The following is a 27783-nucleotide window of genomic DNA, read 5'->3' on the forward strand; positions in this document are numbered from 1 at the left end:
TTTTCTAGATTTAAAACAGAATTTAAAAAGTCCGTCTTAAAATATTAAGAGTTAAAAAGGTGGGCACCAGCCATCCCCAATGTTACATATCAGTCTTTGACTCCAATATCAACTGGCAGAACTAGGTCTTAATGCTCTTTGTGATGGCCAGAAGAATGGACACCTGCTTTATTTCTGGGGGTAAAGTATTCCAATGAGATGGAAATGGAAACACACATATACACAGGATAGACAGGAGGCATGGGTAATCCTATAATATTCATTATGGGATTTTTTGTGTGTGCAAAGCCATTCCAAACCCATTCTGGATCAAGTCACCCTTTAGGAGTTGCTGTGCCTAAATATTTTTTGAACACTATTCTGCTTTTAAAAATGCGAATTTGTTGCCTATAAGAACAGTTTGGACAGCCGCAACATCATGAAATTAAAACTGTGGCCTGAAGACTGATGATCATAGAATAAGCCATATTAGGAGATGTGTTTAATACCTAAATAAAGTTGAATCATAAGAATAAGCTAGATAACGCACTCAGGAGTCTAGAGAAATTCCTGTATGGTGACGTTTGAGTGATACGGAGCAGAAAAAAAGACAAGAGATACAAAGGAAAAATTATGTAAAGTCATAGTGAATAATATTTTCCCTTTCATAAATCCTTAAATGCAGGATGATTGAATGAAACTTGGTGGTGGAAATTAGGAAAAAGAAAGTATTTTATACAGAACTCAACTGAGCTGGAATTTGCTATTAGAAGCTGGAGCAATGGCTACCCTAATGGCTTGCTTTCAAAATAATTTAAATCAATTCAGGGAGAGTAAGGATAAAATACAGCAGTTGTCATTCATGAGATTTGCATATTTATCTGAGATGTAGAGACATCTTGGGTAACATTCAGGTACGCTATTGCACATACACTGTTTTGAGATTTCCAATATATCTCTGGAGGATTCCCTTCCCCAATTAGGGCTATCTCTTGACTAATTAACCATAAGTCTCAATCGTAGTTCTGCTAAACCAAATTGTAAGTTGGAGTCCATTATTGGAGAAAGTGGTTAGCTGCAAAGTTTCTAGAGTCAAGCCAAATAGTACCACCCATACAAAGTTTTAATGCACCTTTCTTTGGGCCTCCTTGCTAGTCCACCTTTACTAGTTTATGCACAGTGATAAAGGAAATCAGTCCTGATTGTTCTTCGGAAGGACAGATAGTGAAGCTGAAGCTTAAATACTTTGGCCATTAAATGAAGACTCGTTGGAAAAGACCCTGATGTTGGGAAAGATGGAAGGCAAAAGGAAAAGGGGACTGCAGAGGATGAGACATAGTATCATCGACGCAATGAACATGAATTTGGGCAAACTCCGGGAGACGGGGGAGGCTGGAGTGCTATGTCCCGAACAGTCGGATACACCTTAGCGACTGAACAACTACCATCGTGGGAGAGTGGTCCAAGGAACGAGTCTTGCTTTCACGTCCAGCTTTTCAAAAAAGAATGTTTTATGGTCCGTCAAATAAATGAACAGACGTGCCTCAACCGGAGCTATTAGGCATGAAAATCCAGGGTGAAGCTTACTTATTCAGAGGCGATGTACCTCTGTATGTAAGTCATGTAAGCCAATGAGAAAGAACAGCTCGGTTGTTCCTTGGGTTTTTCGCAGGGATCTAGGAAGAAGCGTGCTGCTCTGAGTCTACTCGAGCTTTTCAGACGCCTCCCAAAGCGAGTTTTTTCTAGCTGAGTTCTCTCGACTGCCGAGATAAGACGCTATTAAGTAACCAGCCGTGCTCCATCAAAGTCCGCCATTCCCCCCCCCCCCCACAGTTCGACTGCGCGGCGTGAAGCCCACCGTGACTCGGAAGCAAGGAAGAGGCTTCGCGTCCCGCGGTCTAACAGAGAAGGCGGCTCTCGGCTGTAACGGACAGGGGAGGCGGGCGAGCTTTAGGACGTGGCAGAACCAACGTTCGCCGCGGTCTCGCGCGGAAGGGGCGTCTGGCCAATGAGCGTAGTCTGAAGGCCGAGGGGGCGGGCCGTAATGCGCGAGCGAGGAAAGGCGCGCGGTCCGTCTTGTCCTTGCGCGGGCGCGCCTTGATGATCGCAGAAGGCGAAGGCGTAGGAACAGACAGGAAGGCTGATGGCTGCGACGGCACGTTGGGAGATGGTGCGAAAGCCTTCGCGCAGGGGAGCGACCAGTGGAGGTGGCGGCTCTATGGGACGAAAGGCACTTGGAGACGCCAACGGAGGACGCAGTCTGGCCTCGTCCAGTGAGTGAGGAGAACAGACATACAGTTGAGCCTTCATATTAAGCGGTAGTCTAGCGTGCGGGTGGAAGGAAGGCAGGCGACTTGCCTGCCTGCACCGGTTACGTAGAACTCTGCTTTAGGGTTTTTTTTTTTTTTTCCGAGGTGGCAAACAAGGGAAGGACTTGCCAGTTGGCAGAAAGGAGTCTGGCCACGTGTTGGAACACAGGTTATGCTTTTTCTGTGGCTCTGCTTTGGATTTTTAAGCCCAACTCTGGAACAAATTCCCTGCCACCGAACGGACAGAAGGCCTGGAAGGGCAGAGAAGCAAGCAGAGCTCTAGAGACCCTTCCAGTTACCAAGTGAACGTTGCACTGTCCTCACTTCTGATAGGGGGTCCTGATGGCGCATGATTCTGAAACATCGGGTCGTTAGTTGGCTGTTCAGAAGCATTTCCCCTCTATTTAAAATTGGCTATACTTTTCATATATTTGTTCTTTCTACATTGAGCCAATGGTGAAATATTCTGGGACCTGTAAGAGTGTGTAAAATGCAAGAAGAAATATTGCTCTGTAACAAAAGCACTTGAATATAACCTTTTCAAAAACTGTGGGTCTTTTAATGACACCAAATTTATTTTATGCAATTTTTTTAGCCATGTACATAATGCATTTAACAAATTAGATAGTCATTTGAGAAAAGTACTTAGATTACACACAATGTTGGTTAACATTAGTTCCCACTTTGTGGCTTAGTTTATGGCTAATTTATTTTTGTAATGTATTGTGTTTAAATCTAGAAAGTGGGTTAATTCTATAACTCTTAGATGTGTTGTATCAACACAGGCCATTTTAGTAGTCAGGCTTCACATGTCTCTTTTCTATTCTCATAGTTCCTCTTACTACTTCAGAAACTCTCTTTGAACTTGGCTTTGAGAAAACAACAAAGAAACAGAATAAAGAACAGGTGCCTCCACCACCTGGACGCCAGCAGCAGAAAAAGCAAAACTCTGGAAAAAATTCTAAGAAAGGGACAGCTGGAGACAGTGGACAAAACAAGCAAATCAAAAACCGGACTCTGGAGGATGCACTGAAAGCAGTCAGTGTCATTTTTCCCAAAATTGTCTCTTCTGTATCTTTGTATTATATTGCAAATTAGAGACTGCCTCTGAAACAGAGAATGCAATGTACTGAAAGTTTATTCTTCAGCTAGTAATGATACTATCTGCAAGTCTCTAATTGCAGCTATGTAGAAACAACAGTGGTTCACCCAAGAAGAATTATTCAATGCAAATAGTTGATGTACAATTTAAATTCACTCTTTTTCTGCAAAGGGAAGATAAATTATTATCTGGAGTTAGAGTATGGTTACTAGTATTGTATTCCAGCTCAGGATAGCAAGGATTGCAGAAGGACTTTGTAATGACTTTTCTTTCTCAGCCAAATGTTATTTATTTAGGAAAGTTTTAATGTTGTGTGTATTTGTCTTGTTTGTTTACAGAAGAATCAATCCTCATACTGACACTTGTTTCTCCATGGAATAAGTTACATATTTAAGAGCTATACAGCCTGCATGCCCCACAGCTGTTCCAAAAGTTGTTACCAAACTGTAATTTATAATTAGGACCAAAGAGTATCATTACTAATCACATGAAAGGAAATTACAATTGTAATTGATCTTGTTTTTAATAATATATAAATAAATTGTTCTTTACCCAATGTTATTTTTTTTGCTTTTAGTTTGATGCTTGTTACAATTCAGATCTTGTAATAATTTTGTTTTGTAAATATTCATTGGGGTTTTCTTTAGCTTTGTTGTATTTCATCCAGAGTCAGTTGGCTGCAGTATAAATATGAGAAATAGAGTCAAGTTTAGTTTTAGTTTTTGCCCTATTTTATAATTATCATCTCCCAATAATATCATTCAAAAGCTACATATAGTTCTTATTTCATAAAGCAATTCTTGTTGCTGCCCAGTTTGCATTATAATTTTAGCTCACCCCCATCTGCAAATGAGATTTAGATTAGGTTGACAGTTGTCACCTTTCCAGTGTTTCACTGTAACTTTTTTTTAAATTCCAGCTGGATTTATCAGAACTCCAGAGAGAACTTGATAAAAGCTTGAATTTGTTCCCAGAGAACCCTTCGGTGTGGGTGAAAGATTTAGCTGGATATTTGAACTACAAGTTGCAGGCCACGAAGAGTGAGCCCACCCTCAGTCAGCACCCTCATGGTTGGTGGTACCAAGGGAATAATGTTGCTGTCATTCAAGAATGGGAATACTGTTATTAAAATAAGCATGAATGTACTAGAGGTAGCCGTTAAATTGTTCTACTTGGAGTTGTCCTTTCTGGGAAACAGCAGCTGTTCCTTTATTCAGTCAAATCACTTTAGGCCATATAGAATTATCTTTCATCAGCTTTGCTTGACTCTCCAGCTCTAACAGGACAGCCTGACCATAATAGTTAATGCCTTAGTATACTTGCAATTGAATTACTTTGCTTAAAACTATAAAGAGAAAAATAGAATGCAGAGGTTTTCAAATTGCAGAGGGGGAGTTGGGGGGGAACCCCATTTGGTCCACTCGGCCTAGATGTGTGCTGTTTTTGACAAGCTGCTCGGGCTGTGATATCTGAGATTGAAACCCCAGGATATGTTAGTGTTTTTGCACTTGCAGCAACAGCTCATGCAATGGCCTCAACCTGCTTTTGAGTACTATGCAAGGTGACTTGGCCCGGATCAAGGCAGTCCTGCCTAGTTTTACCTTCTTTCAAGAGCAGCTTTTCCTGGGGTTGTTTCATGTGGTTCTGATAATCAATCTGCATGCCTACTCTGGACAGCCTGAGTGCCCAGGCTATCAGCCTTACCCCCAAAAAACTCAGGAGGAACTACTCTTCAAAGAGGAAAAACAGAGAAGAAATGGAAGCACTTTCAGAGTGCATTCTGGCAGTTTTAGTTGGGGAGAGGTCTCACAGATATGTTAGGGATAAGGGCACCTGCTGTAATTAACCTTTTCTGCGATTGAAATGAAAATACAACACAACTTTTGTTTTGGGCTCACCTCAACTTATGATATGATCCTGCTGAAGTAGCAACTATACTGTAATATCATAACATCAGTGGTGGGATTCATCCGGTTTGCACCAGTTTGGCAGAACTGGTAGTTAATTTTTTGTTGCCTAGGCCCAGAACGGACCTCCGGAAGCAGCATCCACACAGAGAACCGGTTGTTCACATATTTCAATCCCACCACTGCATAACATCCTAGCACGCTTGGGATGTGCTGCTCTTTTTCAGAAGTGCCCTCCTGATTGCGCTCCAGCTTGGATACTTGTTTTAAGCATATGTAAAGAAAAGTTGTGGTAACAGTGTTCTGACCAAATAGATGCTAACTAAAATCTTGATCTTGCTATTATTTATATTTTTGGCTGCAGACTATCCCTACTGTCTGGTGAATAAAGAACTAAGGAGCATTATCAAGTCCCTACTGTTGAAAGCTGGAGGTGTCCTGGAGCTTTTCTTTGACCATTGTATTTACACAATGTTGCAAGAGTTGGACAAAACTCCTGGTAAGATAAGAGTAGAGTATAGATCAGCTAATATATCTTGGGATCAAAGCTTCTGCTATGTAGGCAGAGGACACCTAAACAAGAGTAAGAACAGGATGCCGGTTTCTTTTACATGTAGCTTATGGCAGGCAGGTCATTTTTTCAAAAACTTTGCATTTTGAAAATCAGTTGTAAAAGAAATGGAAGCATAAAGTTAACTTCCTAACAAAGAATGTAATGGAGGGGGAAAGTGTTCTGCTGGACTTGATTTTTTATCGTACAGTCCTGATACAAGCAGTCTGAGGACCATAGGCAGTTTTCAGGCCTAGGAGGATATGTCAGCTGTGGCATCAGCAAAAGGAGCAAGAAAAGATTCAATTGAGGGATTTAGTTAGAGTACTCACTGGAATGTAAAACCAGAGTTGGTGACCATAGTAGAACCACCAAGATGAAAAAACAAAGAATCCTATTGTGTTACAGTAATGAAGATCTGAGAACACAGTGAACCCTTAATTTAAAGGATGCTTATTAGTGAATGCAATGGACCAAGTTTTTGTCTGCACATCTCACCAAATGATAAGCATATGCTGCATTTGAAGAAGTCCAGACAAGGTGATTGAACCTTGGTTGTATGAAATCTGCAGCTACTTACATCATTTCTGTAATGACAGTTTTGAAAATGATGTAATTTGTTTCAGTTTACATCACTGAGTAATGGTATGACAGTAAAAATATAATTTTGTCATATGGTTAATGATATTGTGGAAATGGTATAAATTTATCTGCCAAAATCATTATGCAAATGACATCATTTGCATCCTTTTTCCTAATGATTACACAGATAATGCAAAATTCCACCGTGATGTATATGGCAGTCCTTCAGATCTGAAGAAGACGCACTGTCATATGGTTCATCTGTGGACATGGGGGTGGCTCTGCAGTCCCAAGCTGAAAGTTCTAACTCTAGCACAACAACAGCACTAGAAGTCCATTTTTGTAGTAACTGTAGGTGTTATTCCATAATGTTGATCATGGTTTTCTGTCACTTTTTGGCAACACCAAAAAGTGAAGCATATGGCTTGCTGGAGGGTTCTGTCAGCAGCTGCAATGTCTAGTTCCCTTGGCTGGATGTCACAATAGAATAGAGTTTCTTTCACAGTGCCTTGCAGTATTTGCATAGTCAACCTCAAGGTTGGGGAGAACTCAACAAATTGCAGTCGACCCAAGCTGGTGGGAATAGCCAACACTCCAAAACATAGGCTCAAGATCCAACAAAATAAAATTTGATGGGCCCTATCCAACAAAATAAAATTCAGTGGTGAAAAAAGTAAGGTTCTACACTTAGATAAGAACAACCAAATGCACAGGTATGGAATAGGTGGTACCTAACTCAATAGTAGTAACTGTGAGAGGGATCTGGGAATCCTAATAGACAATCACTTAAATATCAGCTAGCAGTGTGCTGCAGCAGCCAAAAAAGCTAGTGCAGTTCTAGGCTGCATTAATAGATGGATAGTATCAAGATCATGTGAAGTGTTAGTACCATTTTATAACTCCTTAGACCACCTTTGGAATTGCATCCAGTTTTGGTCGCCATGATACATAAAAGATGTTGAGACTAGAAAAAGTGCAGAGAAGAGCAACAAAGATTATTAGTGGATTGGAGGCTAAAACATGTGAAGAATAGTTGCAGGAATTGGATATATCTAGTTTAATGAAAAGAAGGACTAAGGTGACATGACAACAATGTTCCAATATAGGAGGGACTGCCACATAGAAGAGAGAGTTAACCTGAAGGTAGGACAAGAAGCAAGGGATGGAAACTAATCAAGGAGAGAAGTAACCTAGAAATAAGGAGAAATTTTCTGACAGTAAGAACAATAAATTAGTGGAACGGCTTACTTCCAGAAGTTGTCAGTGCTCCATCACTGGAGGGTTTTATGAGGAGATTGGACAACCATTGTCTGAAATGGTATAGGTCTTCTGGTTGAGCAGGAGATTGGACTAGACCTCCAAGGTCTCTTCCAACTCTGTTATTCTGTTAAATAAGATTTCACTCTACTTTTATGTTTATGACAAATTAATGGACTAAGAGTGATGGCAGAAATAGCACATTTTCACCTACTAGGAAAGCAAGATTCACATCCCAAATTCAGACAGATTTTTTTCTGCAGAGGCTCAACATGGGCTGCAAGGACTTCATGTCCAAGTTAATACAGTATATCCTATGTGGCAGTGACCTAATTGCCTTATCTTTCAGGGGAGTCACTGCACAGCTACAGGATCTGCATACAGGCTATATTACTGGACAAACCTAAAGTTGCTACAGCAAGCTTGAGCAAGGTAAGTTGACAGGGGTTTACTCTTCTAAAAAGCCTATGAGTAACATATTCAAGATCATATCTGTAAAACTGAATATTGGAAAACTAATGTACTGTGATCTATGGAATGCCAAATGGATTGACCATTTTATGCCTGAGGACACCATGTTGGATGAGAGCAGTTAGCAAGAAGCCCTGTGAAGCAGAGCAATTCCAAGAGAGTTGCTTTGCATGCTTTCTTGCTACAAAGGCTACGCTAAAATGTCTTTGCCTTTTCTGTTTCAGTATCTTGAGCTGTTGAGATCCCACCACAATCGACCAGCCAAATGTCTGACCATAATGTGGGCCTTGGGGCAAGCTGGTTTTGCTGACCTTACAGAAGGGCTTAAAGGTGAGAACAGCAGGATTTTTATATTCATCAGGAATGTTTGCTTTTTAATGCCCTGAAATTCACGACAGCCCTTAAATATTTTAATCTTTCCATATGCCATTAGTTTACCACTTGCATTTACGTATTATGTAAATCCTGCTTGCCTACATATTTCTAAAAGTACCTGATGTGGGCAGAAATAATAAAAAACAAAACTGATCATTCAGAAAGAGTCTAGGAATGAAACTTAAAGAATTTTGCATGCTTAATTCAGAGTAAAGAAAAAAGATTTTCAAACTAGCTAAACTTGTTTGGTAAGTAACATACAAAGAGCAGTATCTGATAAGGAATCTAATCATAGCTTAGAAGTATTCTTCATGTTCAAAAAAATCTTCCCACATGTTAAGTGGGACAATCTTGTTAAAGGTTTTCATACATTAAAATAAACATGGGAAAGTTCCTGACTGTACCCTAACTTTGGCCAGCTGAGTCTCATCCCTGTGCTAACTCCTTCAGAAATAGGCACTTCGGTCACTTCCGGTGGATTTTGCGCGCGCGATGGCGGCTACTTTGTAGCCGTCCTCCTGGGTAAGTGTAAGAACCGCTATGAACAGCAGACATCAGCTGTTCAGCGGTTCAAAACCCCCTCCCGGGCAAAGGGGGGGGGCAGAGAGTTGTCTGAATAGTGGTAGAGCCTCTTATGCACCCCCCAAGTTTTTCTTTTGGGGGGTGAAAAGAGTGCTCCCACGGAGTTCAGACTGTCTCCGCTTCCCAGCTGCTTTTGTCCTTAGGGACAAAATGAGTCGCTGCAAACACCTCCGTGATTAAAGAGAACTTGTGAGTTTTTTTTTTATAAACGGACAGAGCTGAGTAGAGGATTTAGTTTTTGCTTTCTTTGATTTATTTGGATTTCAAGTTTCAAGATTTGTTTTTACTTTTATACTCCCTCTTTTTATTTTTTTTTTCTCTTTGTTGAAAGGGAAAGTAAAATGGCGATCGGTAAGCCTCTCTGTGTTTTTTTTTTTTGGGGAAGCTAGAATGGTGACCGGCAGGCTTTTTGGTGTTTCTTTTTTTCCCTTTCCTTTTTCCTTCTTTGTTTTTTTATGATTGGAATGGAATGTTAGTATTATTATTTTTGTTTAGTTTTTGTGTTTTGTATTTTGTATTTTTTGGTACTTTTTAAAAAATGGAACGGATTTTTTCTATTTAATTATTTTTTTTCTTCTCCTTTTTTCTTTTTTTTTCTGAACCCCTTTCTTTTTAATAATGATCCCTTTTGAAGGATTTTTTTTTTTTGAATTTAGGGAGTTAATTTCATATTTTTTTTTTATTTTTTTTTTGCTTAATTCTTGTAATTTTTAAGAAGGAGTAAAGTTTTTTTAAGATGGCTCCAAAGCGTCCAGTAATCTCTACAGCTTCCAAGGTGGCTTCTTCTTCGGTGTTATCATCAGGGCAACAACCTAAATTAATAGCTTCACCTTCTTCCCTGCCACAGTCAATAATGGTGAAGGACTTGCAAGATATGATGGGAGATGTTATACTTCAAATTAGGGGAGAAATGAAAGAGATTTTAGAGGAAAATAATAAGACTTTGAGGCAAGAGATAGTTTTAACTTTAAAAGGAGTTGCCTCTGTTCTTGAAAAGTTGAACTCTCGTGTAGAAGAAGTAGTAGAGAAAGTGGAATTGATGGAGGAAAAATTTGAAAGTATGGAAAAAGAGATGAAAAACTTTCAGGATGAGATTCTTATGCTTCAATATAAACAAATGGAATATGCTTTAAGAATCAGAGGTTTACATGAGTCTGTGCAAGGAGATTTGAGAGAGATGGTGGCAAAGGACTTTGCTCTGATTCTGAATAGAGAAGAAGAGGAAATACTTAGTGGAATTGATCAGACATTTAGAGTTAACTCTGTGGTGGCAGAGCAAAAGAACTTGCCAAGAGATGTGGTAATTTACTTTGGGAAAAGATCCTTGCGCAATGAAATTATACAAGCTTTTTATAAGAAGAGGTTTCAAATTGCTTCACAAGATGTTATAATTTTAAAGGAGATCCCACCAAAAATTTTAAGAAGAAGAAAGGAGTTTGCTTTTTTAGCAGACGAACTTAAAAAGAGACAAATTTTGTTTAGATGGGATGTTCCGACTGGAATGGTGGTGAGCTACCTGGGGATACGTTATAGTCTTAATACTGTTTTTAAAGCAAAAGATTTTTATACTTCGGTCCTGGGGGTAAGCTCATCGTCACCTATTATGTTTAAAGCTTTGGAAGAAAAAAAGGCAGAATTGCAGCCAGAAGTGCTTAGAATTATGAAAAATGGGAAACTTCAGTTTGAGGGGCCTCAACAAGTAGAGTTGGAGGAGCAGAAGACAACCTGTGCAACATATAATTGTAAAGACAAGGGTCAACAGAAGAAGTTTAAGGAAGTTCCACAAGTATTGGTTCCTGAATTTGCGGGAGAAGTAGGATTTATAAATTCTTTGGAGCGACCTTTAATGCCAGAACTGCAGTCTGAAGAGCCTATATTAATTAAAAATGGGAGGCCTCAACAAGTAGAGATGGAGGAGCAGAAGATAACCTGTGCAACATACAACTGTAAAGATAAGGATCAACAGAAGAAGCTCAAGGAAGTTCTACAAGAGATGAAAGACCAGAAGACAACTTGTCCAACATATAAACGTATAGAAAAGGAGGTTGAGGAAGCTTCACAGGTATTGGTTCCTGAGACTTGTGCAACATATAAATGTAAAGAAAAAGTAACATATAAACGTAAAGAGAAAGACCAACAGAAGAAGGAGGTTGAGGAAGTTTCACAGGTATTGATTCCTGAGCTTGTGGGAGAACCAGGACTTACAAATTTTTTGGAGCGATCTTCAAGGGCAGATTTTAATGCATTTCTTTCGTTGCTTATGGGCAAGAGAGACTGATAAGGATTGTGTTTATAGTGGACGCAACCGGCTATTGGACAGAAGATTATGGATACTGAATGAAAATTTTAGATAAGAAGTTTGTGTTTATAGTGATGAATGAAAATTTTAGATAAGAAGTTTAAGTTTAAGTATTTTGTTTAAGATTATTGAGATTGTGGGAGAAGTAAAATTTATAATGTTTTTGGAAAATGTCTTAAGTAATGTTTATATATGTGTTTTGGGATAATATAAGTATGATATGAAAAGGTTTAGAGTATATTATAAAATGATGGATAATAATATAAATGATATGAAAAGGGTTTAGAGTATACTATAGTTTGTTTAAAGATTGGTTTCTTTTTATTATTATTATTATTTTTAAGAGAAGTTAATTTGTTTAATTAAATTTTAGATAAGAAGTTTAAATATTATTAATATTTTTAAGAGAAAATAATTTGTTTAACTAAATGTATCTAGATTTGTTTAGGATTTATATGTTTTTTAAGTTTTTCTTTTGATAGGAGAGAAGATTATGAAGATTGAAGGAAATACGTATTTACTTTAAGTATTCAAAGAGTATTTAGTTTTAATGGCATAACAAAGGTTTATATGTTTATTTCTCTGTTCTAGGATAAAGAAAGAGGGAGAGATTAGATTTTATATTATAGGTATAGATATTCAAAGAAAGTAATGTTTAAATTTGTGTTTTGGAGGGAGTTTATATAGAATGATGATTGTATTTAGATTTGTTTAGGATTTATAAGTGTTTTAAGTTTTTTTTTTTAATTAAGCCTGTACTCAGCTCTGGGAAGCCCAGGGGAGGTTTGGGAGGTTTGGGGAGGGTACATCAACAACAGCTGTTTAAAGGCAGGTCAAGCAGCTTAAATATGTAACTTTTAGAGTTATACTTGCCCATATTTTTAGGGGAGTCTTATATCCAGCAAGAGAAGTGGGAAGAGCAAGTGGTTCCCAGTAAGTGATAAGACCCTCTTATATTCAGCCTCTTTTATTTGGGAAATAATCTGCTACATGTGGATGAAGCTGTACTCTTTGGAAACAGAATTAGTCTATGCCTGGGATGAAAATTGCTTAGGCTTATCCCACTGTTTTTCAGTGGACAGTGCTGAACTCTCTCATGGAGGATTGGAAAGTTATGAGTGCAGCATGTTTTCCCCCCTCCTTCCCCCAAAAAGTACTTTTATGTCCCTTTTTTTCTTAGTGTGGCTTGGCATCATGCTTCCGGTTCTGGGCATCAAATCTCTCTCTCCATATGCTATCAGTTACTTGGATCGGCTACTGATGTGAGTTGATGTATAACGGGGAGTGCTGTTATTGGGAAGCATTTGTGCATGTTGACTTTGTTATCAGGTTATTTGATCCTTCCCTTTACCATTTGCCATAAAGGGATAGACTAATTCATAAATCAGTTTAACTTTCCTAGAGGTTTCTCAAGCAACAAAATAACTAAAGAATTGTTAGTCCATGTTTCCTTTACTTTTTTATTTCAAATTCAGATTTAAAATAGTGTGTGTTTGAACTTTTATCAGTTCCAGTTTACTTGTTTCTTTTGCCACCATATTTCGTCTGTTTTGTCACAGCTTAAATGTTTGTGATCTCTTGCTCTGTAGGGAGCTGAGTTTTGCTCCTGTACTAGGAGGGCTGGGACAGATTTCACTGACAGAGGTGAATCTTGGTGATGCAGAAGGAGGGAGGCCAGGATGCTAAAAGCTCTGATAATTCATCTACAGCAGGGGTGTCAAACTCAATTTCATTGAGGGCTGCATCAGCATTGCGGTTGCCCTTGGGGGACCGGGTGGGTGTGGCCAGAGTGGGTGCGGCCTACTGGGTGGGTGTGGATGGAGTGGGTGTGGCCTACTGGGTGGGCATGGCCAACTCTACATCGTTTGCATCAAGGTGCCTGTGGGGGCCTGGGCAGGAGTGGGACAGATCTGAGGGTCTCTGGCAGAAGGGGGTGGGACCAGGGTAAGTGCCAAGGCATGGTCCATTTCTTCATTCCTCACAAAGGGTGACACCTCCCCAGCATGCACCCAGGGTGCGGGGCTGACGCGGCAGGATCTGGTTCCCCGCTGTTTCCAGATGGCCTTGTGGAGCTAAGACTGAATGCAATTCAGCATAGATGGCCACAGCAACATTGTACATTGGCTCCCGGCTGGCCTGGGCCAGGGCCAAGGCAGCGGGGGCCGTTCCCTCATTGTTTCCAGGATGGCTTCGCAGGCCACATGAAACCACTTCGTGGGCCGCATCCGGCCCCTGGGCCTTCTGTTTGACATGTCTGATCTACAGATTATTAAAGCCTTTCTGCATATGTGTTATTGGGAATAATTCTGATCATGAGAGAATTTAGATGTGGAAGAATTTGGAATGAGATTGACTTGATGCTGATAGCCAGGAATCTGAGGGCAGGCTAACCATGTTTTCTCTTTGGCAGGATACATCCTAATTTGACAAAAGGGTTTGGGATGATAGGGCCTAAAGACTTCTTCCCTCTTTTGGATTTTGCATTCATGCCCAACAACTCTTTATCCTCCAGGTATGTCAGCCAAAATGAGAATCATATGCAATCAATCCATCTCCCCTGTCTCAGAAAATATTGCAGTGGAAATGCCTCTTCTGTGGAGGGAGGAACTTTGGGATAACAGTGGGGCAGAAAAAAAATTGGGATGGGGCAAATAATTGCTGAGCCAGGGCAACATTTGTCCTTCATAGGAGCAGTCATGTATTGCGCCAGCCAGCCAGCCAGCCAGTCAGATATCTTATCTTAAGAGGCTAAAACATACAAGGAACGGTTACTGGGTATGTCTAATTTAATGAAGAGAAGGATGAGGGGGGACATGATATCTCAGGGGCTGCCAAAAAGAAGAGGGAGTCAAGCTATTTTTCTGAAGGCAGGACAAGAAGCAATGGATGGAAGCTAACCAAAGAGAGAAACAACCTAGAACAGGGATGGCAAACCTTTTAGAGACCGAGTGCCCAAACTGCAACCCCAAACCACTTATGCATCGTCAGGTGCCGGGTGGGTTTGGCCCATTGGGTGGGTGTGGCTGCGGTGGTAACGGCAGACTGGGTGGGACTAAAAAGTTCAATCAATCAATTCCAACTTTGCAAGATCTTTTTTTTCCCGCGAGAAGTTGAAATTGACTCATTGATTGAATCTTTTTTTTTTTTTTTGCACACGGCGGCAGAGGCCTAAAGCAAAAAGGTTTTATAAAACCCAGCTGACGGCCTAGGACTGGAGCGACGGCACGCGTGCCCACAGAGAGGGCTCTGAGTGACCTAGAACTAAGGAGAAATTTCCTGACAGTTAGAACAATTAATCAGTGGAACAATCTGCCTCCAGAAGCTGTGAATGCTCCAACACTGGAAGTTTTTAAGAAGAGACTGGACAGCCATTTGTCTGAAATGGTATAGGCCAGGTTTGGTGTCTGAGTAGGGTTTGGACTAGATGACCTCCAAGGTCCCTTCCAACCATTTTCATTCATTCATTCATTTATTGAAAGTTGTTCCTTTGGTAAATAAACAGTCAAAGGAGATGATGGTAAATGTAAGGTAGAAGTGCAAGCAAAAGACACAATATTTGCACAAATGGAGCAGTAATAAGTAGGTAATAAAAGTAATAAAATAAAAAAGACACAAACCCATTTTCTGCAGCTTTATGTTTCTGTTCTTTATTTTTTTTTCTTTTTGATACTTTTTCAGTAGAAAGATGAATTATCCCAACTTCAGTTTCTGACACACAGAAATTTTACATATTATTTCTTCAGGGTTTTTTTATTGCAAAATATATTACAGGCACAAAGGTGAAAGGAATTGTCAGGTGCTAAATAACTCATATTACTGGTGATTTTATAGTCCACCAAATCCAGTATTTTCTACAGTCATTTGTTTTTTCTTGCATTTTGATGTTATTCTTATGTAAACTTACAAAATTGAGTCACTGAGTTTGTCCTTTGGCATCTGCCGGCCCACAGGCCGGATGCATCATCTAGAAGCCGCACCCACCCCATTGCCGGCAATGGCAAAACTGTCCCCATACGTTACAAGTCACGTGATGTCATGAGTTTGACATGTCTGCTCTTGAGCATTATTTTTGTAGCTTTAAAAGAGTATTTCTCGAATTTCCCAGCTATCATGGCTGGCTTGGGAATACTGGGAGTTGAAATTCACACACGTTAAAGTTGCCAAGTTTGAGAAAAACTCCCTTAGAACAGTGGAGGCCATGGCAATTTTCCAACATTCCTTCATGTGAGGGAATGATTACACCATTGTTGAGCACAAAATACGTTTTGGGCGGGTTGATGAAGGAGGGAAGGTGCGATAAATGAAGAGTCATCCTTAAGCCCCTATTATCTTGATTTTCTTCTTGGTATCCTTGGAAGATGTCTGTAGCAGAAATGCACCTTTCTCATTTTGGGACAAGGTTGGACTGATACAGTTTGCTTTTTTCTTCAGTCTGCAGGAACAGCTCCGACAATTGTATCCCCGCCTGAAAGTGTTGGCCTTTGGCGCTAATCCTGAAACTTCCCTGCACACTTATTTCCCTTCTTTCCTCTCCAGGACCACGCCCAGCTGTCCCAGTGACATGAAAAAAGAGGTGAGGCTGAGAGGGGAACAGGATCAGAAGTGACAAACATACTTCGTAAGCAGTCAGATGGGCTGCAAAGTTTAGCCAGTAAATAATTTGCATTAAAAAGTAGCACCCAATTAATTAGGGTGCCATAGCATGTTAAACTGAAATCCTTCAGTGTTAGGTCTCTCATACAAAGGGCAATCTTTTCCATGGTTTATGAAGAGGATGTCTACTGTTTCTGCAGAGCCAATCCTATCAGAATTATCCCTAAGAAGTTCAGAATTGATCATTTAGATAATTATATTAGTTCTATTAATGTGAGCATTTTAGAACCATTTGATATCTCCCAGCTTCCCTGTCAATTCAGTATCTGAGCAACTAGTCCTAAATGTTTATAGAACCTACTTCTTCTATCTGTGGCAAATCGGGAAAGAACAAAGTTAAATTATTTGTGATTTGGTCATAATGAAATAACTGATACGGCTTGTATGGAGGGAGCTTCTTTTGGCAGGTTATCCAGCAGTAGAAGTGAGCTGAAGACAATCTAATTTTAGTCCATATGAATGATATTATCTGTTCCAGAAATTTTGTCAGAGCTCAGCCTTATATGCAATATGTGGCCTTGAACATAGGAACAAGGAATATACTAGGGATGTTACTTCTATACGAGATACTTCCCTGTCTTGCAAACTCCCTGGCTGAGCTGACCAAACCAAGCTTTTAAAGCAAGGTGATTTCAGTATTCCACTTTGAGCTTGATTTGTCTGGTGCAGCTCATACATGCTGTGTTAGACTTGGTATAACCATTATTCTAGACCAAACCCAGTTCATCTTAGCTCTCATGCAGGTTGCTGATTACATACTCTGCTTCTTTAGCTGTGTCTGGAATAATACCTTGCTGTTGAAACCTTCTGGAGTAACCTTATTATCTTATTATTTTGTTGAAGGCTGGACTTACAACAGCCCTCTTTGCCTGGGTAATCATTCTTGTATATTGCCCCATTCAAATCAACTCAGGGTGGTTCAGAGCAATAAAGTAACAAAACCAGCAAAATATAAAAAGGTAACCAAAACAAGTACAAAAATAACTGCAAAATTATCTCAAGGTAGCAATCCAACAGCAAAAAAACCATCACAAAGAGAAAAGCTCCATATGCTCTCTTGTTGTCAGCCTCTCTAGGTAGGCCAGACCAAAAAAATCAATTCCACAAGATGGCTAAAACTATTTTTCTTGAGATTGGCTACAATAACAGAGTCTTGCAAGTCTGGTTGTGCTGTATCTTCTCCCCTTCTCATATTTCAGTGAGTTAGGGAAATGTTCTGCCTTAACTTCTTATGAACTCTTATCTGTTTTGTTGTGACTTAAAATATTTTTCATCTCTTGTCACCCTAGTAATAGAACATGCATAACTCTATCCACATCATCTTTTCATCTGGGTAAATGTTTTTAAGGCCTTCCAGACCAACAGCCAATTCACCCTGCTGGGATTAAGCCTGGACTTATTTTTTTCCTTTTCCAATCCTGATAGCACCAGAGCAGGGAGTCCATCTTATGCTCAAACCAAAAGGGGAGATTTTTTATCCCATACAAGCAGTTGACCTCCAATAGGTTCACATAGGTGTTGATAAGGGAGGGAGGGCTGAGTCCAGAATTCAAACCAGAGTGTCTGCGGAGTTGACCTTTTCTCCTTTCTCATCACAGTCTGGAAGGGAGGAGGCTGACTTACAGAGGAGAAACTTGACTGCAGCACAGTGTCCCCCATTCCCCCTTTTTAAGGTTTTGAAAATGTATCCGTCTTAGTTGGCCTGCAACATGTAATTCATTTTTATTTTTATAGTCCACCTTTCATCCAGGAATTCAAGGTAACATAATATTTCCTCTATTTTTTCCTGCAAAATGGGTTAGATTGAGAGACTTGCCCAAATTTACCCAGCAAGATTTCATGGCTGAGAGTGAACCTTGCTGTCCCTGCTGCTAATCAAACACCTTAATTACTATGTTACACTGACTTTCATTTTTAATCCAAAATTATTATTTTATTTTAATGTAGATTTTACAGGTTTTAAAATTCGTACAGGTGGTTATCCCCTCTTTTGAATCAGAAAGAACTTTAGGAGGGTTCAAGATAAGCTTATGAAGCATTTCATTCATTCATTCATTCATTCATTCATTCATTCATTCATTCATTCCATTCAATTTCTATGGCCACACGTCTCAGTCAATGACCCTTAAACTTAGATGAAATCAAGTTGTTTCAGCCAGACTGTTTTATTTACTGAAGTGGTCGTGGCTTGAGAGTTCAAGGCTCTCATTCTTTTAATTAGAGATGCTCATGGGGCAAGCATCTTTTCTTGGTGTGAAGTATTTGCTGTTCTTTTCAAGCTATGACTGTTTCCTTTCAGTGGTAAAATCAAATGGCTCTGTGCTTTGCTCCCTTTGTTTCAACAGAGAGGTAGATGTGTAAGAATGAGATTCCTGCAAAAAATCCCAGGATGCGTGCCTGAACTCCAGGAGTTGAGTTCTCCTGATTCAAAAGTATTGTTTGCATTCATAAGTTTGGGGCAGGCCTTGGTATGGAACTGTTAGACCTGGGAAAATATCTCTCTAAAGCTCTGATGCCGGCATGAGGCTTCCCATGTTAAGGGTAGCCTTTTCAAGAAGCAGAATTAAAATACTCTTGTATTTTTCAGTGTCCCAAAGGTAGAGAAGAATTTTCCCATTGAATGGGGAAAGCATTTTCTGGTACAGAGATATGAGAAACTTGATAAATTAAGTCTGCTGTCTTAAAACCTGTAATATTACGATTGCACTATGACTGCTGCTTGGAAATGTCAGTGTCTAATCTTTAGTCCTCTGAGAATTATTCTGATTTGCCCTGTGTAGCTCCTGAACTGTTTGACTGAGTGCCTCAATCTTGATCCTCTCAGTTTCGGTGTGTGGAGGCAATTATACATCAAACACCTCCCACAGTCAAGGTAAGAATGAAAAAGCTGCTACTTGATCACATGAGCAACTTAGCCATGTTGTATTTTGCATGATACAAAGCTAATTTGTCTTAATCACAAAATCCAGTAATCATATTCACATAATACAATTAGATCTGCTTGCTGAATCAACCCATTTTTTGGATTAGGATAATACAGTGCAATGTAAACTAATAAGGTGGGTTGATGTAACACTGCCACAAAACCAAAGTTAATCAAGATAAAATCAATCAAACTCCACATGGTAAGCAACTGCCAGCTTTTAACTGACTTAATCATTCAGTAAGATGCATAGCAATTTCTTCCTTTTTATATACTGTTGTGAATGGACCTTCCCTGTTTCCACACATTCTCTGTTCCAATATCTTAGGAGACAGAGTTTTTAAAACACCTCACTGTTAATATTTTTGCTTTGTTTTTTCAGCTTGCTCCTGAATCACTTCTTGGAGACCTGGGGCAACACTACCAAAAAGGTTTGTGTCTCTTTTTTTCCCCAAGGAATAGATTTTTCATGGGAGACTTGAGAAGGGTAACAAATATCAAAAGAATATTTATATGTGCACCTGAAAGGCAGATTGATTCAGTGCAAAGGAATCTGTCTGTTTTAGTATACTAGGAAGTATTTGTTGAGATACTAAAATTTAATTTGGTGTTTTATGTATGGTAAAACAATTAGAAAATGAAAAGATATATTCTCTGTAGTTTGTGACTGAACTGAACTGAAGGAGTTCTGTTTATGCCCGCTTGTGAATGTGACTCAGAGATACTAAGATCAAACAAAGTGATGTATCTTGAAAGCTTTATGCAGATGAGCTGGTAATAGTTCCTTTAATGAAAATACATGGTTATCCTATCTATCCATCCATCCATCTATCAAATTTATATAGCCTCCCATTTCACCAAAGGCAACTCAGAACAGTGCAGAACAGCCAAAGATAGCAACAGATATAAAAACAACATATATAAAAATAAATGTTATAAAAATCAAATAAAACCTAGACAAAGGGAGGACTGATTGCTTCTGTACTTTACTAAACTTTTTCTTTCCTAGGTGCGAAAATCTTTACAGGAAACAGTTCATTCATTCAGTGTCACAAATGAAGAGCTGGCTATGAAAGGACCAAACAATTTTCAGGACGTAGCAGCTTGTAGAACTGCCTGCAAGGTAATTTATTTGCTTATGGAATGGCGCACGTTAGCAAATCTATATGGATGCTTGTTTGCTTCATTCTGCTTTACAGCATTGCTTCTTTGGTTCTGTTCTTTAGAACCTGCTGCTGAAGATGAAAGCCAGTGGGTTTCCTTGGCCACGGCTGATTTTAATCCTCCTTATATTTACTGCTGGATTTCTAATATATGATATCAAGACTCATGGCTCCTTCCAAGGTTAGGATTTGTTTCTGGAGGCATGCAAGATGGTGCTTCTTTTCTCCCCATAATAAGACTGAAATAAGGCATGGGTTTTACTGTAATGGAAATCTTTCATCTATTGTTTTGTTGTTGTTTTGCAGCTTCTGCCTCTGCACATGTCCTTCAATCTTCTGGAATCCTGTCTGTATCTGAGCAAGCCTGGAACAAAGTTTCCCATTTCTCTGTAAAAGGATACAGGTTGGTAATACATTTTAGCTGTTTTAGTAAAGAGAGCAGTTTATAAGAGCATCCAGAAGAGATCTGTATTATATTCAAAACCACAGACAATTGAGAGATTATTCCATCTGGCTGGATGATGCCTTTGAGGACAATTCCTTTTTCAAGGCAAAGCCTCATTCCATCCCCTCTCTCTCCCTGCAGCTGGCTAGAAGCAAATATACCAGTTTACTACTCTCAAGTGGCAACAATGCTCGGACCCAATTTGGAGCTGGCCTGGACCAAGACAAATGAAACTGCTATCTATATCTCTGGGAAGTGCTCTGCTCATTTAGCCTGGCTCAGCAACCATCTCCTTAGGCTCAGTGAATGGGTAAGAATGCTGCTGCTTTTGGCTGTCCAGCCAAACTTCATTAGGTAGAAGTTGGAAATTAGGAGTTGAAAACGGGGAGAAAGGTAGAGTTGTTAATGTCTAGAAGTACTGAGATTTCAGAAAATAAGAAGGAAAACAATGAAGTTGGGGCTATGCAGACCATACTTTGGGAGAATAGTTACCCTGTCATGTTGTCAACAGATGTGCAATACCAAGTGAAATGTTAAAGCTAGTTCATTGGCATTATTCTGCATCTGTCAATTTTGCCTGTTCTGGTTGCACACATAATTAAGAACACTTAGAAGCTGGAGCACCAGTAATTTTTCTGAGGGATAATAACAGTTGTGGAGACCAAATGACAGAATCTACATAGAACAGAAGTCTTCAACCTGCAGTCCATGGCCCACTACCAGGCCGTGGCCTACTGGCCACCAGGCCACAGAACAGGCTGGCCAGTGAATGCACTCATCCCCACTCATGCTAGCACCGCTGCTGCTATGCAAACGGCGCTGTGCGGCAAAAATAGGGCGCTGCTGCTATGCAAACTGGGTGGTGCATGGCGCAAAAATAGGGGAAACTCGGGCATCGGGCAGCACGAAAATGGGAGAAAACCAGGCGACGCAAAAATGGGCAAACCAGGCAGCGTGCAGTGCGAAAACCAGGCAGCGTGCAGTGCGAAAACCAGGCAGCATGAAAACCGGGTGTTGCATGGTGTGGAAACAAGAAACCAGGTGGCACATGGCGTGAAAACAGTGTGAAAACTGGGTGGCATACAGTGTAAAATCCAGGTGGTGCGCAACACGAAAACCAAGCGCCACGTGGCACGAAAATGCAATGCTAGCACCCACATGGCAAAACCAGCACAGTGCTAGTGAGTGTCACGTGAGCACTAGCCCCGCTCGTGGCCCCATTTGTATGCGTGTGTGCATGCATAAAATGCTTCTCTCCCCCTTTTTCTCCGGTCTGCCAACCGAGAAAGGTTGGAGACCTCTGACATAGACGAGAAGGAGGAAGTATCTTCGGGGGCAACAATGAAGATTCCATTGTCATGCCTATTCCTGACAGAGAGGAGTTACATCCTTTCATGTTTTCATTCCTTTTGCAAAGAAATGTCTTGAAGGGAATGTTGGTGTCTTCGGGTGTCTCTCTCTCTCTCTAGGTGGGATAATTTGCATGGTATGTTATATCATTCTCTGTTTGATGTCCCTAGAGTGTTGGCCAGTGATAATACTGACTGAAAATGATGGAATTTATAGTATAGCACTTCTTGTGGATATTAGATTGTGGTTGATTTATATTTTATTGTTATACTAGGAGGAATATTGGACACAATAGCCATCTGCTGTTGATTGCCCTATGTCATTGGCATATAAATCAAAATATTGGCCTGTTGAACAATAGGAACCTGGCACATGGCCATTTTCAAACTTATCAAGTGTTGAGTATTTTAGTAGCATGTTAAGCCAGTGAGGAGCTGGTTGGTTAGTAGCCAATCTTGTAAACTTCTTGACTGAGCATCTTTATTTTCCCTGTAGCTTCAGACACAGTTGCCGGATTCTGTGCTGTATGCTGTTGAATACCTCAGAGAATTACTGCTGTTCCTCATGAGAAATTGCTTTCTGCCTGTTGTGGACTATATTGCTGTGTCATTGGACGGAGCCTGGAAAATGTGGTTAGCTTTCTGCAAGTATGCATTGTCTATGTGTCTTTGGGCCCCAGACAGAACTGATTTTAATTCACTTTGGCATGGCTAGTTATATGTTTGCTAAAGCTAAATAGGAATACAAGAGTATTAAAGTGTGTAATAGAATTATCAGAGGATCCCCAGTTAGAGGACTATCTGCTTAGTGAGGCACAACACAGACCCTCAATGTAAAGGAAGCATTGAAAAAAGGCAGTTGAGGAGAAACAGCAGACTGGTTATAGCTATAATATGAGGGTGACTAATGAACTCTGAATGCACTTAATGTTGGCAGGTTCATGAATTTCTTGTTATAGAATTTGAATACAAAGTGTGGATTTAGTAAAATAATCTGGTATCCTGTGCATTCCTATGTTTAATTATTTAAAATATCCCAGCTTTTAAGGGTAGGAATTTCTTGGCATGCGATAGAAGGAATAAAAAGAGGGGTTAAAATGGATATGGTGTCTTATAGACAGTTACTTAAATGGGATGGACAAAACTGGCAATTAAAATCACGGGAAGAGTTAGCACAAGAAAATTTTACTTATTCTTGGTTCCAATATAGGCAACTATTAGATAGATGGAAGATGGATTGTAAGGTGGGTTTTCTTAGAGAAGATGAAAACCTTATTAAGCAACTGAAGGATCAAAGACAAACCCACATTAAGAGAATTTATGGGGTTTTAGTTGAATTGGACTCAGAAACGGAACTAATTAAAGATTGTATGATTAGATGGGCGCAGAATTTTGGTGAGCCAGTTTCATTGGACACCTGGGAAACTATTTGGGTGAGAAATGTCAAATTTACTCAAGCACAGAACTTAAGGGAGAATTTTTATAAAATGTTTTATAGATGGCACCTTGATCCACAAAAAATGTCTTATATGTATCCTGACGTGCAACCCAAATGTTGGAGATGTGGTTATAAGGAGGCTTCTTATTATCATATTTGGTGGTCATGCAGAGAGATAAAAGCATTTTGGATTAAAATATGGTGGAATATCCAGAGAATTTTTAGAAGGAGGGTAAAATTTACTCCGCAATTATTTTTGTTAGGTATTGTTACAGATTGTGATACAAAGGAGGTTGTATTGATGTTAAACTTGATCACAGCCGCTAGGCTGTTAGTAGGACAATACTGGAAGAAGGAATCTTTGCCTACATTGCAGGAATGGTTTCTTAAAGTAGCTTATCTGGCAGAAATGGCAAAGATTTCGGCTTTCTTAAAGCAACAAACGCAAGAGAAGTTTTTTGCTGTTTGGGATAAATGGATAAAATTTATACAATTTAGATTGGGTATACAAAAATATTATATAGTTTTTTCATAAGTTTTATTTTCATATATATTATAGATAATTTTTTTATATATATAAATATAAAGTTTTTAATTTAATTTTTATTTTTATTTTTTAAGCCTATATTCTGCTCTGGGAAGCTCAGGGGGGGGGGAAGGGAGGTTTTTTTTTTTTTTTTTTTTTTTGGGAGGGCTGGGGGATGGGGTTTTTTTTTTATTTAATATATGTATTGTTTAGTTTTATTTTTCTGTATATGTTGTCTCTTGTTTTGTATTATTTTTTCTTTTTTGTAAAATCTATAAAACTTTCAATAAAAAAAAAACATAAAAAAATAAAAAAAAGGGTAGGAATTTGCGAAGTTTGGAGATATGTAAGCAGGGCTCAGAAGCTGATTTTAATTCTCCGGAATCACAATTATTAGAAGTGGCCTTCAGTTTTTCTTTGCATTATTTCCTTGTCATGAGAGGAATAAATGGTGCAAAATGATATTAAACAGATTTGCATTGTTTTCTGTCTCTGTGTCACCAATCTGTTCAACCATATGGATTAGTAAAGTTAAGCTTCTGGTCTGCTCGTTTATCAGGATGGTACACAGACATTCCATATTGGCTTGTGGGCACATAATCTCACTTTGTTTAGCAGAGGAGGTCAATTTATAGTCCTCCAAATGTTAAATTCTCAATTCTTATTAGTCCTTATTGCCCATGGTAAAAGAAGTTGGGAGATGGAGTCCAAGGTCATCTAAAAGTCTACAGATTACCTACCCCTGTTAAGGTAACAATATGTTATAATTATAGTACAGAATAGCTCTTAGAAATGAAGGACTTTCTGATTTCAGTAATTAGTCAGTATTAGGGCCAGTTAAAAAGAAACTGCTCTTTCTCTAGATGGCTGGCAATGATTTTGACGTGTCTTCTGGCTAAGCTGGCAAAACTTAGATCACTGTTAGAGAGCCAGTTTGATCTAGTGATTAAGGCACCAGACTAAAAACCAAGAGACTGACTTTTACTTCTGTTTTAAGTATGAAAGCCAGATAGGTGACTTTGGCTAGTCATTTCTCTCAACCCAACTCACTTTACAGGATTCTTGTTGTAGTGAAAATAAGAGGGAGGCATATTAGATATGTTTACCAACTTGAATTATTTATAAAAATAATAAAGGCATGATAATGAGTACCCAGATTGTTGAGGGCAATATGCTGACTCTGTAAACTGCTTAGAGAGAGCTGTAAAGCACTGTGAAGCAGTATATAAGTCCAAGTGCTATTGCTATAAAAAAAATCTTTAAAATGACTTAAGAAAGACTTGAGCTATTTTATCCTTTCCTCTGAAATCTGGATGAACCAGAACTGCAAAATATAACTGAAGAGTCAGCTGCTTACCAAAAATGTCATTAATTGAAATGTGAGGTCCAGGTTTACTGTTCTCCATAAGGAGGGAACAAGCCATGCTTGATGCATTCCAGGCAGATTATGGCAGGAAGAATATTGAGCCCAATCTTCTTTTCAGGCAGAGGTGGAAGTATTGTTCCAATTATAAAAATAATACAGATGTCAGAAGTTAAGGAAAGCACATGGTAGAAACAGAATTTAATTGCTGCCATTCCAGTAGGAAATAATAATTCTCGATTATCTTGGCTGAGTCATGTCTTCATTTAGGTGGGGTTGTGGAACAAAATCTGGCTATTGAGAAGATGACAGGACCAAAGTGTACACTTTTGAGACAGGTTCTCCATCTCTATCTTAAAATCTCATTTTTTTGTACTATTGCAGCAATCTAATATGTAGGTTGTAGAATTCATGGAGCGTCTAAATTTCTTCAATTTACTTTCAGTTAAGTCAATATCTGCAGTTATCTCAGTTTTTTGAATGGCTCATGCTATGTCTGTGCAGCCTCAAATCAATTTCTGTTTCTTCTTTTAGTGGCGAAGGGTCCTGGACCTGCTTGAAAATGCATCTAACCAACCTCATCCAATCTTCTTGGACATACCTGCAGGATACAACTGTGGCCATTAAGGACTGGGCTGTTTCCACAATCTCTAGGCACCAGCAGTGATCCTAGGCTCAGAAGCTGAAAATGAAGTTAGGCTACTGCTCTCTGGATGGCTAAAACAGGATGTACCAATTTGCTTATTCTTTAGTCTGACCAAAGAACAGCACAACTTTGACTTGCTATAGAAGCCCAGAGCTTCCCAGACCAGATGTCTCCAAGCTCCCAATTTACTGTGCTGTCAGACTTGTTCTCGGCTGAGCTCCCAGGCAGCTGATGGCAGGCTGTTTCCTTGATATGACTGCCCCAGGCTACAATGATAATAACAGCTTTTAAGAGAGCAAGGTGTATTCAGCAATTATTTTGGAAAAACACTTCCTATTTCAGTAATATCTCAAATAAATTGGTTGCTGGGTCAGTGACTTCCTACCACTTTATGCATGGAGCTCTTCCTTTTATTCTTAGCTTTTATTATAAATGTGCCCTTGAAGTTTTGACCCAGTCCTATCGTCTGGTTCTCATATTGAATGCTACCTTATTGGTTTCCTTCCCATCTTTATTGTATCTGAGATATTTCTGGTCCATTTCCCAAGGTTGTACTATTACTGTTCCTCAAAGCAATTAATATGTTAATTTCTTTATACTAAAAACAAAGGGTCTTGGCCTTTCCCTCAAAATGTGTTTGCCTTACTGAATTGTGGAACAGACAATGCAAAGGAGGGTGAATACTTCACTTTGCAACACACATCGGCTGATGTGGAGGAAGTGGGACATTTCTTCTCTTGGGAGCCACATTCCTCAGAGAATAATGTGTAGCAGTCTGAAATAGATGAAACGTAAGTAGTAATACGCCTAGAGATGAACATGGGTGGGCCCCTTTTTATCTTCTGACACTTAACTTCTGGCTTTTTTTATCTGTATTCCCATTCCCAAACAAGACAGATTACTCTTGTGAGAAATCTGAGGCACAATAAATCATTTAACTGAGGTCTAAATTCTGAGGTGTATGTAGGTTGAAGGTCAGATATTCCTCACCTCCTGGTCTGAGTTGAAACTAAAAAAGAGAAGGGATGGATAAACTAAATCAGTCTCCCAGCCAGTGTGAGTGGCATTTTGTAATGCTCACTCCTTCCCGAATGCTTTGTTTTGCTGTAGTCTCTTCAACTGAATCAGTCCCTTGGAAAGGCCATTTTAATTTTTAGATGTGACTTATCCTATATATCCTACTCTGCCCTAAATATCTTGATGAGCTGTTGGCTCTCTCAGCTGAGAACTTTGATATATCTGTATGTGTGAAAGTATGCAATGGGGAAATAATAGGTTAGAGATTGGTTCTTTTTGGCCTGTTGCTCCTACCTATCAGTTGGTATCTCAGCCTTTCTTGAACTGGTATCCTCTGGATGTAATGGTATTACACTTCCCATTGTCTACAGCAGAGGAGCATATCTTTTTGGGATCAAGGGCCAAAGCCTTTGAGCCTTGAGTGGTGTTCCAAAAAATATGCCACACTAGGACAAAGAAGTGATGCCACCAAGGCAGACAGTGTTTGGTTTTATTTCACTTTACTTAATATGTCTGCTCATGTATTTAATAACTTCATTATTTTCAATGTGTTTTGAGGACTACAATATTCAAGGTTTCTGAGACCCACAAATTATTTGGTTGTATATTTCTAGTCTAAATATGTTGACTGGAGCTGTAATCAATACTGTGTATCTGGGATGCAGAAAGGAAAGCTAGTTATGCATTAATAATTCAGTTGTAAAAGTGAGTCAGCTATAAAAGTGAGTCCTGTGCAGCAGCACATCTCTCCCTTTAGCTCAGCAGGCTTATAATGGTGGATCTGGTCATGACAATTGTGTGAGGCTCTTGTCATGTACAATAAAGGACAGTGTATTTGGTTACATTA

The 27783-nt window shown here is 39.4% G+C and overlaps 1 protein-coding gene across 1 annotated transcript; it reads left to right on the forward strand.

Moving 5' to 3' along the window:
- Positions 1-2036: 2036 nt before the first annotated feature.
- On the forward strand, positions 2037-27783 carry TMEM214 (transmembrane protein 214). The gene is made up of 17 exons (XM_039346079.1): positions 2037-2252; positions 3121-3326; positions 4310-4460; positions 5662-5796; positions 8036-8118; positions 8382-8487; positions 12594-12675; positions 13824-13925; positions 15845-15986; positions 18847-18938; positions 19372-19420; positions 19999-20112; positions 20216-20333; positions 20459-20555; positions 20739-20907; positions 22443-22594; positions 25808-27783. Exons 1-17 carry the CDS (start codon positions 2123-2125, stop codon positions 25938-25940), a joined length of 2061 nt encoding a protein of 686 aa, XP_039202013.1. The 5' UTR covers positions 2037-2122; the 3' UTR covers positions 25941-27783.

This window comes from Crotalus tigris, unplaced genomic scaffold (assembly GCF_016545835.1).
Source record: "Crotalus tigris isolate CLP2741 ecotype Arizona unplaced genomic scaffold, ASM1654583v1 scf7180000017987.690289119674:8195010, whole genome shotgun sequence".
In the NCBI taxonomy this organism is placed as follows: Eukaryota; Metazoa; Chordata; class Lepidosauria; order Squamata; family Viperidae; genus Crotalus; species Crotalus tigris.

What these genes read in the sequence shown, in the direction of transcription:
- TMEM214 (XM_039346079.1), top strand. Translation starts at nt 2,123, where the DNA reads ATGGCTGCGACGGCACGTTGGGAGATGGTGCGAAAGCCTTCGCGCAGG. An exon ending in ACGCAGTCTGGCCTCGTCCA is followed by an intron (nt 2,253 to 3,120) that starts GTGAGTGAGGAG and finishes CTATTCTCATAG; the next exon opens with TTCCTCTTACTACTTCAGAA. An exon ending in GACTCATGGCTCCTTCCAAG is followed by an intron (nt 20,334 to 20,458) that starts GTTAGGATTTGT and finishes GTTGTTTTGCAG; the next exon opens with CTTCTGCCTCTGCACATGTC.